Below are 14,126 nucleotides of genomic sequence, written 5' to 3' on the forward strand. Positions count from 1 at the left end.
TGTCCAAAATGGAAAATAAAATAAAAAATAAATTAATTTCCCGTTTTCTGTATGCAGCTCCAATGCAAACTCACTCATTGCAATGAGTTGCAAATTGAAGCAACCCAAAGATTTTTTTTTTTTAATCTTTCAAGCACATTCCCTTATTTATTTCCTGTTTCTTTTTATGGTGTCTGCATATTCCAGGATATAATCTAATTCTTACCTGTGTGATTTGGGAAGAACATACATAAGCCGTCCTTGGGCATCCCGATCTGCAAAGTGACGACAGCGCGCCCGTGTATCTGACCCATTCTTCTTTATAATCACTAAATGTTAGTAAGGTACAGAGGGAGCATTGAAAAAGAAACATCATGACTGCAGGATCTGACTACAAAGAGTTTGTTTGTAGTCTGTAACCATGGAGACAAACTGTGGGAGATTTTTTTTAAATTAAACCCATTTGCAAAGTTGCTTTTTATTTCAGACTAAATGCACTGGAGCAATTAAAAGGTTAATCTACCTTTTGCATTTTCCATATAGACAGAGGCAATGATTTGGTCTGTAGAAATAGCAGCGGCCATCCTTAAAGGGGTTTTCCCATAATAAAAACTTATCACTTAGTCATACGTTTTGGAACCCCAGATCCTCCAATAATCACAAGAACAGGGTTTCTTCATTCTCCCGTTTAATGGAAGAGCACATCAAATTTTATTCACTGTCTATGGGACTGAGGAGGGTACCTGGGTGGTCTCGGGACCCTAGACTTGTGGGCATTCTCAAACTGGGTATAAAGGCGTCTTCTGATCGTGGGGATCTCGGCTATCAGTTTATGAATTAGAAAAAAAAATCCTTTTAAAGAGAAATCCAGTTTTGAAAACTAATTGACCTAATTCCACCGTATAAATCTCCATATCTTTAGGATACAGCTCTTCGGTCACGTATCTTGATTGCGGGGCAGAACGAGACCGCCATCAATTCAAAGGGCGGCCAGTAAAATTCTGAACGCAGCTTTGTATGGGAGTGGAGGAGCAGAGATGAAACAGCCCAGAACCCGTCCACTAATAGTGACAGAAATTGTTTTACAAAGTTATTAAAAATGAAATGTCATATATACATATATCATTTTTTTTTTTGGGGGGGGGAAATTTCTCAGACTTTTACCCTGACAACATAACTCCCTCAGAGCTGCAGTTTTTGTAGATGCGACCTGTGCTGCCGACTCGCTGTGCTGTGGGCTTGTAGCCTTCTCATCTGAACACTCCTTGTGTTCAACAAGTCTTAATGTGTCACTTCTGATACTAAAGAAAAACGCTATTGAGGCAGGGTTAAATAAGCTGTTTTTGACATTTTTCCATCTCCCCACACCCTTGGGTGTGCCATGCAGATTACCTAGCAAGAAAAACTGGTGCTCTGCCCTACGATTACTGTTTTAGGGCAGTTCTCTGTAGGGATAGTGGAGAACAGAGATAGAATTCTCCCCGTTTTTTCGGCTCGTGGTATGATTTTATTATATTATACATTTACATATATATTTGTAGCGAGAGTTTGACTATGCGCTTAGTGTGGTGGTGTCAAAGCAGCTGCTGAAAGGAGTCTCATTTTTATCATTGCTTTTAAGACCTTTTTGGCTTCAATCTGTCAAGGTTGGGCAGTTCATTTTCCCATGGGGCAGTGACTGTTCTGGAGGCCCGGACCTATAGGCTGAAATTAACTGTTCAATATTAATTGCTACAATTAATATAAAATAATGTAATACTGAGCAGAATTAAGTATGCTGATGCCCCCCGTATACTTATGAGCTTCCTATATATATTATGATGCCACACGTAGCCCCTATATTCAATGTGAGACCCTACAGACTGCATGAGCCCCCATATAGTCCCCTTTATACAGTATGATCCCCCACGTAACCCTCTTTATACAGTATAATCCCACACAGACCCTACAGACGGCATGAGCCCCTACATAGCCCCTTTTATACAGTGATCCCACACATAGACCCTACAGACAGCATGAGCCCCCTATTGATGGCACGAGCCCTCACATAGCCTCCTACGGATGGCATGAGCGCCCACATAGCTCCCTTTTATTCAGTGATCACACATAGACCCTACAGATGGCATGAGCCCTCACATAGCCCCCTATAGATAGCATGAGCGCCCACATAGCCCCTTTTATACAGTATGATCCCACACACAGACCCTACAGATGGCATGAGCCCCCACATAGCTCCCTTTATACAGTATGATCCCACACATAACCCCCTATATACAATATGATCCCACACACAGACCCTACAGAGGGCATGAGCCCCCTATAGATGGCATGAGCCCCCCACAGCTCACTATAGATGGCTCCCCAATATGTACAGACATATTCAGTAAGTCCATTCCAAGTTGGGAACGTATCAATGAATATAGTTTGTCCTCGCCAGTATGCAAACGACATCAAGGAACTACTGATTAATCAGCATTTTACTTGCATAGAAAGATAGATTGCCATGGCCGCCGGACGGTCACCGGAGGATAGAGAATGTCACAGCAAAAAATGTTCTTTCGGCTTTTAATAGTCTGATGCTCATAAGTATCTGGTTAGGAAAAGGTATGAAAATGACGATGGATTCCCAGGATGTGTTTAGAGATGGCTGGGGTTAGGCGCCATCGCAAGTCGTGTAGGGTTATCCTTTCCCAGATGAACCAGGAAGACCATCTTGTCCAGGACTGGGTTGGAAATTGCCTTAAACAAATAATTTGGGCTGACCCTGCCGCGTGGTTCCTTACAGGACGGGGCTCTAATACACTTTGATACCAGCAAGAGGTGGGAATCCCGGTATACAAATATTTTCACTCCATGACACCAAACAGATGGGAGAAATCAAACTACAAAGTGGAACAAAAAGTTACAGAACTTTCTCTGTTCAATGATTAAAGGGACATTCTCAAGTTGACCAGTATAACAGATTCACAGGATAGGTGGTAGCTTGTTGAATGTTGGTGGTCCGGGGGCCAGGACCCCCAGTTATTACCTAGAACTGAGCTCTGAGATGCCGCTTGGCAATGGAGTGTTATCCAGCACCCCACTGAGCCCATCATCGTGCATGGGACTGCTGAGTGTCCAGGGAGTAATCCTTTAAGATTTATGTGCATAAAGCCTGAAGACCCCTTATAAATGTGGCATTGGGCCCAGCAGATAGTGATACTATTCATTACCTCTTGGACATAAAAGTTGTCTTTCTGCCCCCTCCCTCTCCGTTCTCGGCACCCCCTTCTGATGTTCGTTTTTCTTCTTTAATTTTGCCACGAGACAGACTGGTGTCACTTAATGTAAAACGAGTGAGCTGGCATTTCAGCTCCGAGGCTTTATAGACTCGCTGAACTTTTGTGAAAGATCATCCCAGTCCCGTTTCATTAATAATGAAAGGAGGGGGCAATAAAACCGCTCCGATCCGGGATGCACCATAGACTCGGAGCGAGGGGTTAGCCGAAATTAATGCTGCCCCCTTCACCCCTCTGCTGACGGAGGGTCCTACAGCTCCCATTATATTCTCAAGCACCTCTGACCTCATGTGCGGGTATCCTGGGGCATCGGGGGGCAGGGACATAAATCTGCCCTTTCATCCATCTATGGCTGTACAATATTTTTGTCTTTTAACATTTTTCCTTGTATTTGCAGAATAGATAATTGTTTGGTCGGTAAAATGTGAGACCCCAGGTAGAGGAGTGAGCATGCTCGGCTGGTTAAGGCAGATGTTCAACTTTGTGGCCAAGTTTTTTGTTCGTATTTGGGGCTAAAAATCGTTTTTGCGATTGTGTTTCATGAAACATTTTGAGTCGTCTCGCTTTTACAATATTTCCCTGCACACAGATTATTAATGTGGTAATAAATCAGCACAAAAAAGGCTAAATGAGCTCCCTGAAGGATTTTCCTTTAACTACTTCTGCAGCCAGTAATAGTGTAACAGAGGCTGCAGAAGGCAAATGGAACTATATATATATTAATATATATATTACATTAATGACATTTATTTACTTAAATGCTAAAAATTAGATTTTTTAATTGGGTTTCAATTAAAAACCCGATTACAAATCTAATTTTTAGCATTTAAGTAAATAAATAAATGGCTCCCAAAGATGGACAACTCTTACAGTAGCGCGCTCGCTCGTCCACTCTCCAAACTCCTCTTCCCTCATGGTCCTGGATGGCTTTTTTAATGACTGCTGGGGGTCTACATGTGATCATCCAGTGTTAATGACCCCATCTGCTCTTTCTTCCCACAGACCCTCCTCCCTCTCGATGGAGGGAATATGGCGCCCTCGCTGTCATCCTGGCTGGCATCGCCTTTGGTTTCCACCATTTGTATAAGGTAGGAGACTTTTTTTTAGAAGATTTTGTAGCAGCGGTGACTCTTCCTATTCTCTAGCAATGATGTAATAGATGTAACAGCAGCCCCATGTAAAGCCCGAGATGAGTAGTGCTGACTGATGTGCTCAGCTCTGCTGCCTCGGACCCCACCACATGGCTTTGCTGTCCAGGCCTGATCTCGGGAGGGTCCAGCTCCTGGATTTGGGCTCCAGTTAGGTTTCCTTTGTAATGAATCACGTTCTGTTCCAGCTTGCATTCCTTTTATTTTATGCTGCTTTTAGTAGTTACACCCAAAATAATCTGATTAATTACCTGAGTAATGTCTTGTTTTTCTTGCAATCGTTCCATCGGTTGTCAAAACTTTAGGCTTCTAATTTATTCTCACAAACTATGAATAAGTATCACGGCATTACTCCCTGCCATAGTCACATGGTGGGAGCAGCCTTTTATTGGTAGGGGGTATTGTCTTATTTTATTTCTTCTTAGTTATTTATTTATTTTTTAAATTTGTTTATTTCTTAGTTATTATTTATATATATTTTAAAGCAGTTGTCCATCTTCGTGGACAATTTTTTTCATTCTTAAATGCATGTATTTGAGGCTAAAAAATGTATTTTTGCAATTGGATTTCATTACAAATTTTGCATCGTTTTTACGTTGACAAGATCTATGTTTCCTGCTCATTGATCTTTGATGTGGTCATAAATTCACGTAGAGCAGCTCCGAAAAAGACAGGAGTTAAATTCCCCAACAATCTGTCAGAATGAGCTCACTGATGGACTCGGTTAACTCATTCTGCAGCCAGCAATAGACGGTGCGACACAGCAGCTATATAGATGAAAAACTGTGCAACGTTTATAATGAAACTAAATTGCAGAACTTATGTTATGCCCCAAATGCAAGCATCTAAGTGAAAGAGGACAAAACCTTTTAATCACAAATAGGTAGGTCACCTATTAAAGCATTTATCTTTCTCTCCATGAGAATTTGGGCTGGGCCATCCTTATTGTAGGCATTGATAAGTGGATTCCAACTATTACAACACCTAGCAGACTTTTCAGTGCCTCTAATGGGGAAAGTTGCTTTGCTGTTGACTGATCCACTTGCAAATTCCAGATTAAATACCCCCCCAAACACCTTAGATAAGTCAGACCATCCCGCTGACCATCAGATGTTTTATGGGGGGGCCACCTGTCTCTTCCCTACAAATGATTTGGGGTTTGAGACGAATCCGGTTGGGGAAATTTAAGCTCATGATCCTTTTCGTTTTCATGGGCGATAAGCCCCTGCCAGAGATCTATGGCGGCGTCTTTCTTTCCCTCCACCTATTGAAACACAGAAGCGCTCAGCCGGACAAAGTCTGTGAATGGGGGATCCAGATGGGGAGAGAGTGCTGTGGGCTGACTGCTGTTGCATGGATTATGGTCAATTTAAGGCAGAACTCTTTTTGGAAGTACTATTAACTTATTGTAATATCTGGCCTCTGAGGATAAGTTTCCGGTAACGTGTACACTTTCTTGGAAAAGTAACAATTTAAAGAAATCGTTCAGGCGCGACTAATGTGTTATATTATGAATGGTGCAGGAACTGCGGGGCGGGGTATGGTACAGAGTCACGAACACCAATCAGAAGATCCCTGATGAAGCTCCGCCCCCGCAGGGCCTGCATTCTTAGTTAGACACTCTAGGCAAAACTTTCAGAAATCCAAAATGGCCTCAATGGTGTGAGATGCTTCTTTCTTCTCCTTGCACAGAGGTACCTGCTTCCACTAATCACCAGCAGCAAGGAGAGCCGCAAGCAGCTGCAGCGCATCGAGTCCAGCGTGTCGGAGATGAGTGGCAGCGTCACACAGACAGGTAACGATTAACGACTCCATTCCAGCCCCCAACCCCCCACCCCGCAGTCATAACTTCATTTATCTGCTCACAAAATCTGTTCACATTTGCAAATGAAGACGCCGTCATTTCGGTTTAATTTGAAATTGCTTGTTTACTGTCGCTGCGGCCTCAATTAATTATGTTTTTACGGAAAGGATCCCAACCTCAGAATATTAATGAGGGGCTGGAGTGACAGCCCTTTAGTGAAGAGGGAGGTTTAGCTTCATTCTGCCCATCGTGACAGCAAAGGGGGTTGTGTACGTGCCGGTGTACCAGCACTCAGGATGCGGAGTGGATCTAAGACTGTGTTCACATTTGTATCACAAGCCACAGTAGGAAACTTTAGTGCAGATGTGAATGGAGCCCAAGACACCAGTAAGTAGAAAAAAAAAAAAGATAATATAATATAATTTATTTTTTTCCAACATCCAACGAGGCCCTAAAATACCTGGCTAAGTAAACTCTTAAAACGAGCGCCGCTGCGTCCCGCAGGCAGACCTGCATCATAAGCGGAACAGATCCTAATGGTGGATGCAAATGGTCATATATGAGATAAATTGTTTCCAAGGCACCAAATAGATAATTTATTTTATCCAAAATGCAACGTTTCGGCCAACAAGCGGCATTTTTTTCAAGCATAAGCAACATGGCAGCTAAAGCCTGTGCCTGTGGAACGGTGCCGGGGGAATTACATTATGGGCACAGTGGTCATATATGGAATCTGGCAGCCATATTGCCCCTTGTGTGGGTTACCAGGTGGCGCCGCACTGGCTCTTATGGATGATCCCATTGTAGCCGCTGACGACTGTTGTGCTTGGATGCATGTAGCGGCCCGGCCGAGGTGTGCAGTGATCACGTCTCCATCTGCCAAATAAATGCAAAAAAGTCTGAACACTATATCTGTACACAACAATATGTCTTACATTAACCCTCTCCAGGCCCAGATCTGGAATGTCGCATGACACAGTGGAATTCTTCTTGCTCGCAGCCTTCACCACGTTCCACCCAACTTTTTCTTAAATTAGCTATTTTTGTTTTATCTTTAAGAAAAAAAAATTCCACCTTTTCAGGTTTTTTTGTCAGTGTCATTCAGGCAGCCAAGCCCAAGATTGTGAGCGAGAACGTCCGCTCCCATCCCAGCCCTGACGGGGCTTAGTGTCATTATAGCGAATCTCCAGCCCGAGAATGGGGGTGGTGCGCGCCGTGTGGCTTCAGCAAGGGCTGGGGGGCCGAGGGATCCTTCCTTTGTAAATCTAGAAGGGTAAACTGTGATCTCTGCGTACGGCGAGACGCAGCGATCACGGTCCTGTTTGCCCGCTCCGCACACCCTCCTCCAGCAGCCGCTGTCACAGGGATGACAGGCGAGGATAGATGGATACAGCAGCCAGCGCCGGAGATACAGAGAGATGGAGCCATTGATAAATGGCTGTCTGTGATAAGGGACACACACAGCTATACTTCTCCATCCAGTCAGCCCTCCGCCACAGTGATACATTGCAAATCCCACAGATGAGATGGGAGGGGAGAGATTAGATGGGGACGAGCATAAATCCCGGGCAGAGGAGGCGCACGGCGGAGGCTCCGTGTAGCCGGAGCTGGGAGCTGCCACTGTGCACATCATTAGGCCTTTGCTCAACTGGTTGATTTCCGAGTGTCATTCATCACATTACCGAGCAGCTTGTAAAGACACGGGGTGTGCGCCCTGACAGCAGTTTATTTCCCCTTTCTTTCCAAATCCATCATGTCGTAAGCATTGCGGAGTTATAGATGGGATCCAGTAATGACATTACAGTCACACGAACGCCGTGTAAAGCCACACGGAAATTCATGGAAGGGCATGCAAAGCAGATAACGCCTGCATAATCCGCAGCACTGTGCAAAGATCACTCCTAGGAATCCTTGCAGATTTCACCCCTAGTTGCATTTAATCCCAGGACCCAGTGCTGGAAAAGTAAGAAGCGCTGAGCCGCCGGCTACGGCTTGTCAGAAGGGGAATTTTTAATTGTCGCAGCTAGTGATGAGCACAAGTGCGCGCTACTAGTTTGTCACAGGCACTTGGGAGTGCTCGCCGAGGATGGCGGGAGTGCTCGCCGAGGATCGCACCCCTGCCATTAGCCACAAAACATGCGGGGATTGTCTTGCATACATGGGCAATTCCCGCATGTTTGTGGCTGTCTAACAGCAGCAAAGCAGCATGTGGGTGCGGAGACATGAACGTGTCACTCCAGCACCCGCAATACTTAGTGCATACCCCAGCACCCTAGACGAACCTGAGTAACGAACACTTGTGCTCATCACTAGCTGCAACTATTAAAAATCACCTATCCACCTCCAGGCGCCTGGACCCAAAAGCCCCACATTAGGCACAAGTACCATAACTGATGCTTGATCGTTGGGGGCTCTTATGTTTTTTTTTCATCTGCCGTCATGTCTCCATTGCAGTCTTCACCCATGGAGTTAGATGCGTTGGTATCTGGCGGCTTTCAGTATCGGATGTGTTAATTGTCGCTGATCGCGTTGAGGTGTTCGCACATAATGAGTGTGATTTCTCCTTTAATGCCGATGAATGTCCTATTTCTTATGAAGCATCGCTGTGTCTTGTCCACCGTCTTAGTGACCCAGTTGCAGACCACGTTGGCTGCCGTGCAGGAATTGCTCCTACAACATCAGCAGAAGATCCAGGAGCTGACGCAGGAGCTGGCCGCCTCCAAGGTGAGTGACGGGACTCCCACCTCATTCCCTTCTCCTGGCCCAGTGCACCGCTCTCACTTTAGGAGCCCATTTCTTACCTATAAATATGTATACATGCGTGATGGATTGTAAGCTCTTATGGCGAGGTCTCCCTTCTGCTGTTTAGGTACCAAATTAAAAAATGCGTATCCTCTTCATTACCATAGATGTTCCCAGCCGTATCACTCCAGCCTCTGAAATGTATAAAGAAAACCCTAAGATGAGTTTTTTACTGCTTTCCACCTGGATACAGGCCCAGGTATTGGGGTCTGACCGCAGTCATACAAAAACGAATGGGGACTTGAAAAATTTATTTTTTTTGTAAACCAAAAAAAGTTTATTTAGGATGTCAAAAGAAGTTACCTTGTCAACTCGGAATATAGAGATTTTAGTAAACCTGTGAGTTCTGCCCTGGAGGTCAGAGATTCACTGCTGATACAATATCAGAATTGCAGGAGCCAGGTATCTAGCAATGAGCAGGGTCTCCGTCAGAAATGTCCTTCCTGTAGTAATGGAGCACTGTTCGGGGTCAATAAATACACAGGACTTTGGAGTGTTCTGTAAAGGGCATCCCCATATTGTTGGCTTGGGCCCAATGTCCTCTAATCTGTGGGTAGCCCCATAAAAACTGGGTAGCCCCATAAGTCCCCGGACCCCCATATGACACGTAAGGCAGACATCTGGGGATCCGGGGCTGGAACCTGTGAAGTCTAGCGGTAATATATAGCCCGTTAGATGTAAGATGTAGAATTGCATCAGATTAATGGGGGAGGAACCATCTTGAGTCTCTAAGGCCAAGTCCCCTGCTCATCGGCCGTGGCCCCAACCTCCTAATCGCTGCTCGTCTCTCTATGGACGGGTCCAGTATTTTTTACCTAGAAAGGTTTTGTATAAAAAATATGCCCAGTTGATTGGGGGTCAATAACCATGGGCATGTCTGACTATGGTTACATAATCCTGCCCCATTTATGTCCCTGTGTGTTACAAATATGATAAATGTGAGTGTCCTATACATGTGGTGTGGGGCAATGGCTGGTCTAAGCCCATCTCATGTGCAGCTCCGTTCCGGGTGGCAATGATGACACCGAATGGCTGTTGACATTTACGTTTTTCTCCGGTCCCTTTATAGCCTTAGAGTTAATGGACCCTTCGCTGTCAGGAGATGCAGTCAGTCCGGCGGCTCCTCGGCGTCTTCATTTCTTCTTCCCAGGTCTGCGCCATCCCTAAGTTTTGGTGCACCGTATGTCGGTATAATCTGCTGGTTTCCAATTTGGGGTTAATATATTTTATTTTATATCATTGTTTCTGTCTCTTTTTCTAGGCATCCAGCTCCACTAATACAATCCTGGAATCTCAGAGCATCCAGGAACTAAAGACAGAAATTTACTCCTTGAAGGGGCTGCTTCTAAACAGGTACGGGGGGTCCTCCCTCAGTGGGTACATATGGTGTAATTCAGGGGGATGGGTGCTGTACATAACAGGCGTAGGGTGACACGGTGGTGTCGTCTGAGCTCCCTGGAGGGCATAACATTTTAGGTCCAGTATTACCAGCCTACAACTGCTGCAGCGCCATGTGGTGCCAAGGTCAGAGACGTGGTGGCAGCTGGCGCACATTGTCATGTATTTTTGACCTAACGTCTACTGTTACTATACAAACCTCATCCATGATGTAGATTTATAGACTTTGTGTCTTAAAGGAGTTTTCTGATCCTCAATAAACTAACTTTGGCGCTATCGTCGGATCTCTTTGGGGTCTTGTGACTGTGGCTTCAATGGTGACATCCTGCAAATCTGAAAGATCATGTGCAAATTGAATGATCTACGCGTCTGTCAAGTGAAGCTTTTGTCATTTTATATGGCCGCACTATATGCTTGGCCACTTTCTAATTGTTTTTATAGAGGTGCAGGACATCCTTTTGGTCCGTTTACTAATAAAATGTCATTTCCAAAGCAGCACATTGTCCTCATCCCAAGACTGCCTCCCTCTTGGAGAGCAGCTGGGACATGGCCACCTATAGAGGAGCAGAAGACCAGACCTGTTCATAGCCAGCCTCCTCCGGACGGCGTTGCACATGCGTTCGTTTCTGGTGCAGTGCGCAGTGTTGTTCTATGGACATGTCTGGTCCCATTGGTGGCCAGGGTCCATAATGTAAGGGGGCTTGCACATTTCAGATGAGGACATCAGTTCTGCTCAGGTAAGACATTGCATTAGTTACATTTACAGAACTTCTAAAAAGTGTCCAGCACGTAACACAGTACGTATGAGCTGCGGTTTATCACACGTGACTTTTGTGAGTGTTTTGGGTTTTTTTTCTCCATTATTAGGCGGCAGTTCCCTCCATCTCCATCTGCACCTAAAATTCCCGCTTGGCAAATCCCGGTGAAACCTCCATCTTTACCTAATCAGGCAACGCTAAACCACAACAGCAGCAGCGACATATCTCCCGTAAGTAACGAGTCCGGCTCTTCTTCTCCGGTGAAGGAGAATCACAGCCCCGAGGGCTCAAAGGTTAATTCCCACCATTTGACGACCACTCGAGAAGAAGACCCTGAGATCGATGTGCAGAGTCAGGTGCGCATGGAAGTTCAGGGTGAAGAGGAAGGGGAGGAAGATGAGGAGGAGGAGGAGGAGGATGTTGGTCAAGCTGATGAAGAAGACTGCATCGGGGTCCAGACTGAAGACCGAAGAGGTGGAGATGGACAAATCAATGAGCCGGTGGATAAGTTGCGTCGACCCGAAGGAGCCAGTAATTAAATGGACTGATGGTAAATGATCGAGGTTCCAAGTATTTCTCCTAGCTGTCCTCCTTTACCCCTTCACCTGTCACCAGGAAACTGTGATCTTCTGTGGTACAAATATATGCGAGAGAAGGATCTTGCAGACCAGGTTTACTCGTGCCCTGCCATGTTTTTCTCCATAATTGTGTCTGCAGTCATTTCTGCATATGTGTAAAGTAATCGCCAAAGTTCAGTTCCTTTTCACAGGCCCGGTGCACTTGTCAGCAATCGGCTGGCATGCAAGGAAATGTGACAATGAAGGGCAGGATGCGACTGATATCCTCAGTTTACGAGAAATACATATCCCCCTCCTCCAAAAATAGAGATGAAGCAAAGAAATGTTCCCTTGAATTATTGTCGAATTGCCTGTTGAATTGCACACGTCGTCACTGTTCGGCTCACTAATGGCGTGCGTGCGTGTGACACGGGCTCCGGACACAGCTCGTGCTACACGTGGTGATGTCTCCAGTCTCATTGGCAAATGGAGACATACAGAAAACATACTTTACCGTCTAATGTCACATTATTACACGTTTTATCTCCTCTCACTCTGACCATGGCTGTAATCTTCAGTCATTTTGTTACCTTAATCATTCACGTCTCACCGTCCTATTCACACGTTATTGCTCAGTATTGGTAGTAAATCAGTTCTACAACCAGGCTGGAGGCGCGCCAGGCACCTCGCTCCTCACTGCCAGACATTCACAGTCCTTAAATACTTGTACTTAGATATTCTCCTGAATTGCAGCTGAACAGTCATTGAGTGATTCTCCCAAGCTCCATATTTCATCCCCTTCTCCAGTGATTCCAGCGCTCCCCGTCCTCCTCCCATGGAGACGTTTTATCCCAGGTCGCCATTCTGACGTTATTCCTTCCTGTGATCATCATGCACCTAAACCATCCAAGCGTCTCACTGATGTCCTCCACACCTTCCTCCTTGTAATTGTGTATCCACCTGCTGTTGTTACTTTTCTATTTCCTCTCATAATTCTATTTTTCTATTTACTCCTCTTCTCCTTCCCTTTTAACTTTTCTATCCATTCTTTCTCAAACTATTGTTTTTTAGATTCTGATTTCTCCTTACTTTTCCATCCATTTTTCTCCTTACCTACAGTCCCATTCATTACTTTGTCATACATTCTTTTCCCTATCTCTCTATCCCTTCTTCATTTTTCCTTTTCACTCATTCTTCTTCTTACTTTAGTCTTTCCTTATCTCTTTTCTTTTTTCATGCTTTTTAATTCACATCCTTGCACACCCATCCATTCTTCTTGCCACCTCCTAATTCATTCTTCTTGTTGCTTTTTACCATCTAGTCTTTACCTGAACCCCCATCCCTGTCCAGTCTTCTCATGAACACCCCCTCCCCTGTTCTTTCGTCTTTATCCCTTTCTCCTTTACCTTTGCCTTCCGTTTTCCCTTTTCTTTTCCTTCTCCTTTCCTTTGGCCCTTTCCCTTTGGCCCTTGCCCTTTCCCTTTGTCCCTTACCTAGTTATAACTCTCTTCTCTTTCTCTTACACCTCACTCTTTATAATTTATTTTTCTCTACTCTTTTCCGTTCTCACAAGTTTTGCCTTTTTTCTAGCTTGTATCTGTAAATCACCGACTCGTAGACAATAGGAAACATTGACCGGTTGGATTTTGAATGGTTTCATGACTTCAGTTCTTCATATTCTGTAATTGCCGTGTTCTGGAAAATGTTTTCTGTCTCTTCCCTAATGCAAAAATAATCAAACGCAGAGTCTGAACAATAGCTGAAGCCGCCTATAGAACAGGTCTATCTTCTTTCATTTCCATGGATATTTGATTTTCTTTTGCTTCCCCCGTTTCTGCTTTTGATGTATATTCCTTACAAATACACAAAACTGGCCATATGGGGTTTAGCTGCTCTATTTTATTATGTCTGGGTCAGGAAAAAAAAGAGGAAAATCCTTATTCATTGCATGAATGCAACGCCGCACATCCTTAATTTCATCAGCCAACTGTGCTCATTAGTGTGCTAATGTATAGATTTCCAGTAAAAATATAATTGTACATAATTGTAATAAAGATGAGTTAGACTATTTAATCTTGGCCTTTGAGTTTTATTCCTTGGGTGTAATTTATGCGGCGGGTTGTCTTTGGGATTTTGTTTTTCTGTTAGAAGTAATAATAGGTTCTTAACATCCAGCACGCCCTTCCTCCATCGTCAGCGAGACATTATCCTGAAGAAGATGAAGACTCTCACAAGGAGCGATGCTCTGTGCAGAGGTGGGACTGTGCTCTGTGCGGAGGTGGGACGCTGCTCTGTGCAGGGTTGGGACGGTGCTTTGTGTAGGGGTGAGACAATGCTCTGCGCGGGGGTGGGACGGTGCGTTCTGCGCGGGGGTGGGACGGTGCGTTCTGCGCGGGGGTGGG

General features: G+C 44.9%; 1 protein-coding gene across 1 annotated transcript in view; it reads left to right on the forward strand.

Moving 5' to 3' along the window:
* Nucleotides 1-13,797, forward strand: part of PEX14 (peroxisomal biogenesis factor 14) — a 92,821-nt gene extending 79,024 nt beyond the window's left edge. Inside the window, exons 5-9 of the mRNA XM_077249661.1 lie at nucleotides 4,260-4,345; nucleotides 6,098-6,200; nucleotides 8,836-8,933; nucleotides 10,273-10,364; nucleotides 11,277-13,797. Of these exons, the coding sequence (XP_077105776.1) occupies nucleotides 4,260-4,345; nucleotides 6,098-6,200; nucleotides 8,836-8,933; nucleotides 10,273-10,364; nucleotides 11,277-11,706 (809 nt within the window). The 3' untranslated portion in view covers nucleotides 11,707-13,797. The remainder of the gene's footprint in view (nucleotides 1-4,259; nucleotides 4,346-6,097; nucleotides 6,201-8,835; nucleotides 8,934-10,272; nucleotides 10,365-11,276) is intronic.
* Nucleotides 13,798-14,126: the final 329 nt, after the last annotated feature.

Source organism: Ranitomeya variabilis, chromosome 4 (assembly GCF_051348905.1).
Source record: "Ranitomeya variabilis isolate aRanVar5 chromosome 4, aRanVar5.hap1, whole genome shotgun sequence".
Lineage (NCBI taxonomy): Eukaryota > Metazoa > Chordata > Amphibia > Anura > Dendrobatidae > Ranitomeya > Ranitomeya variabilis.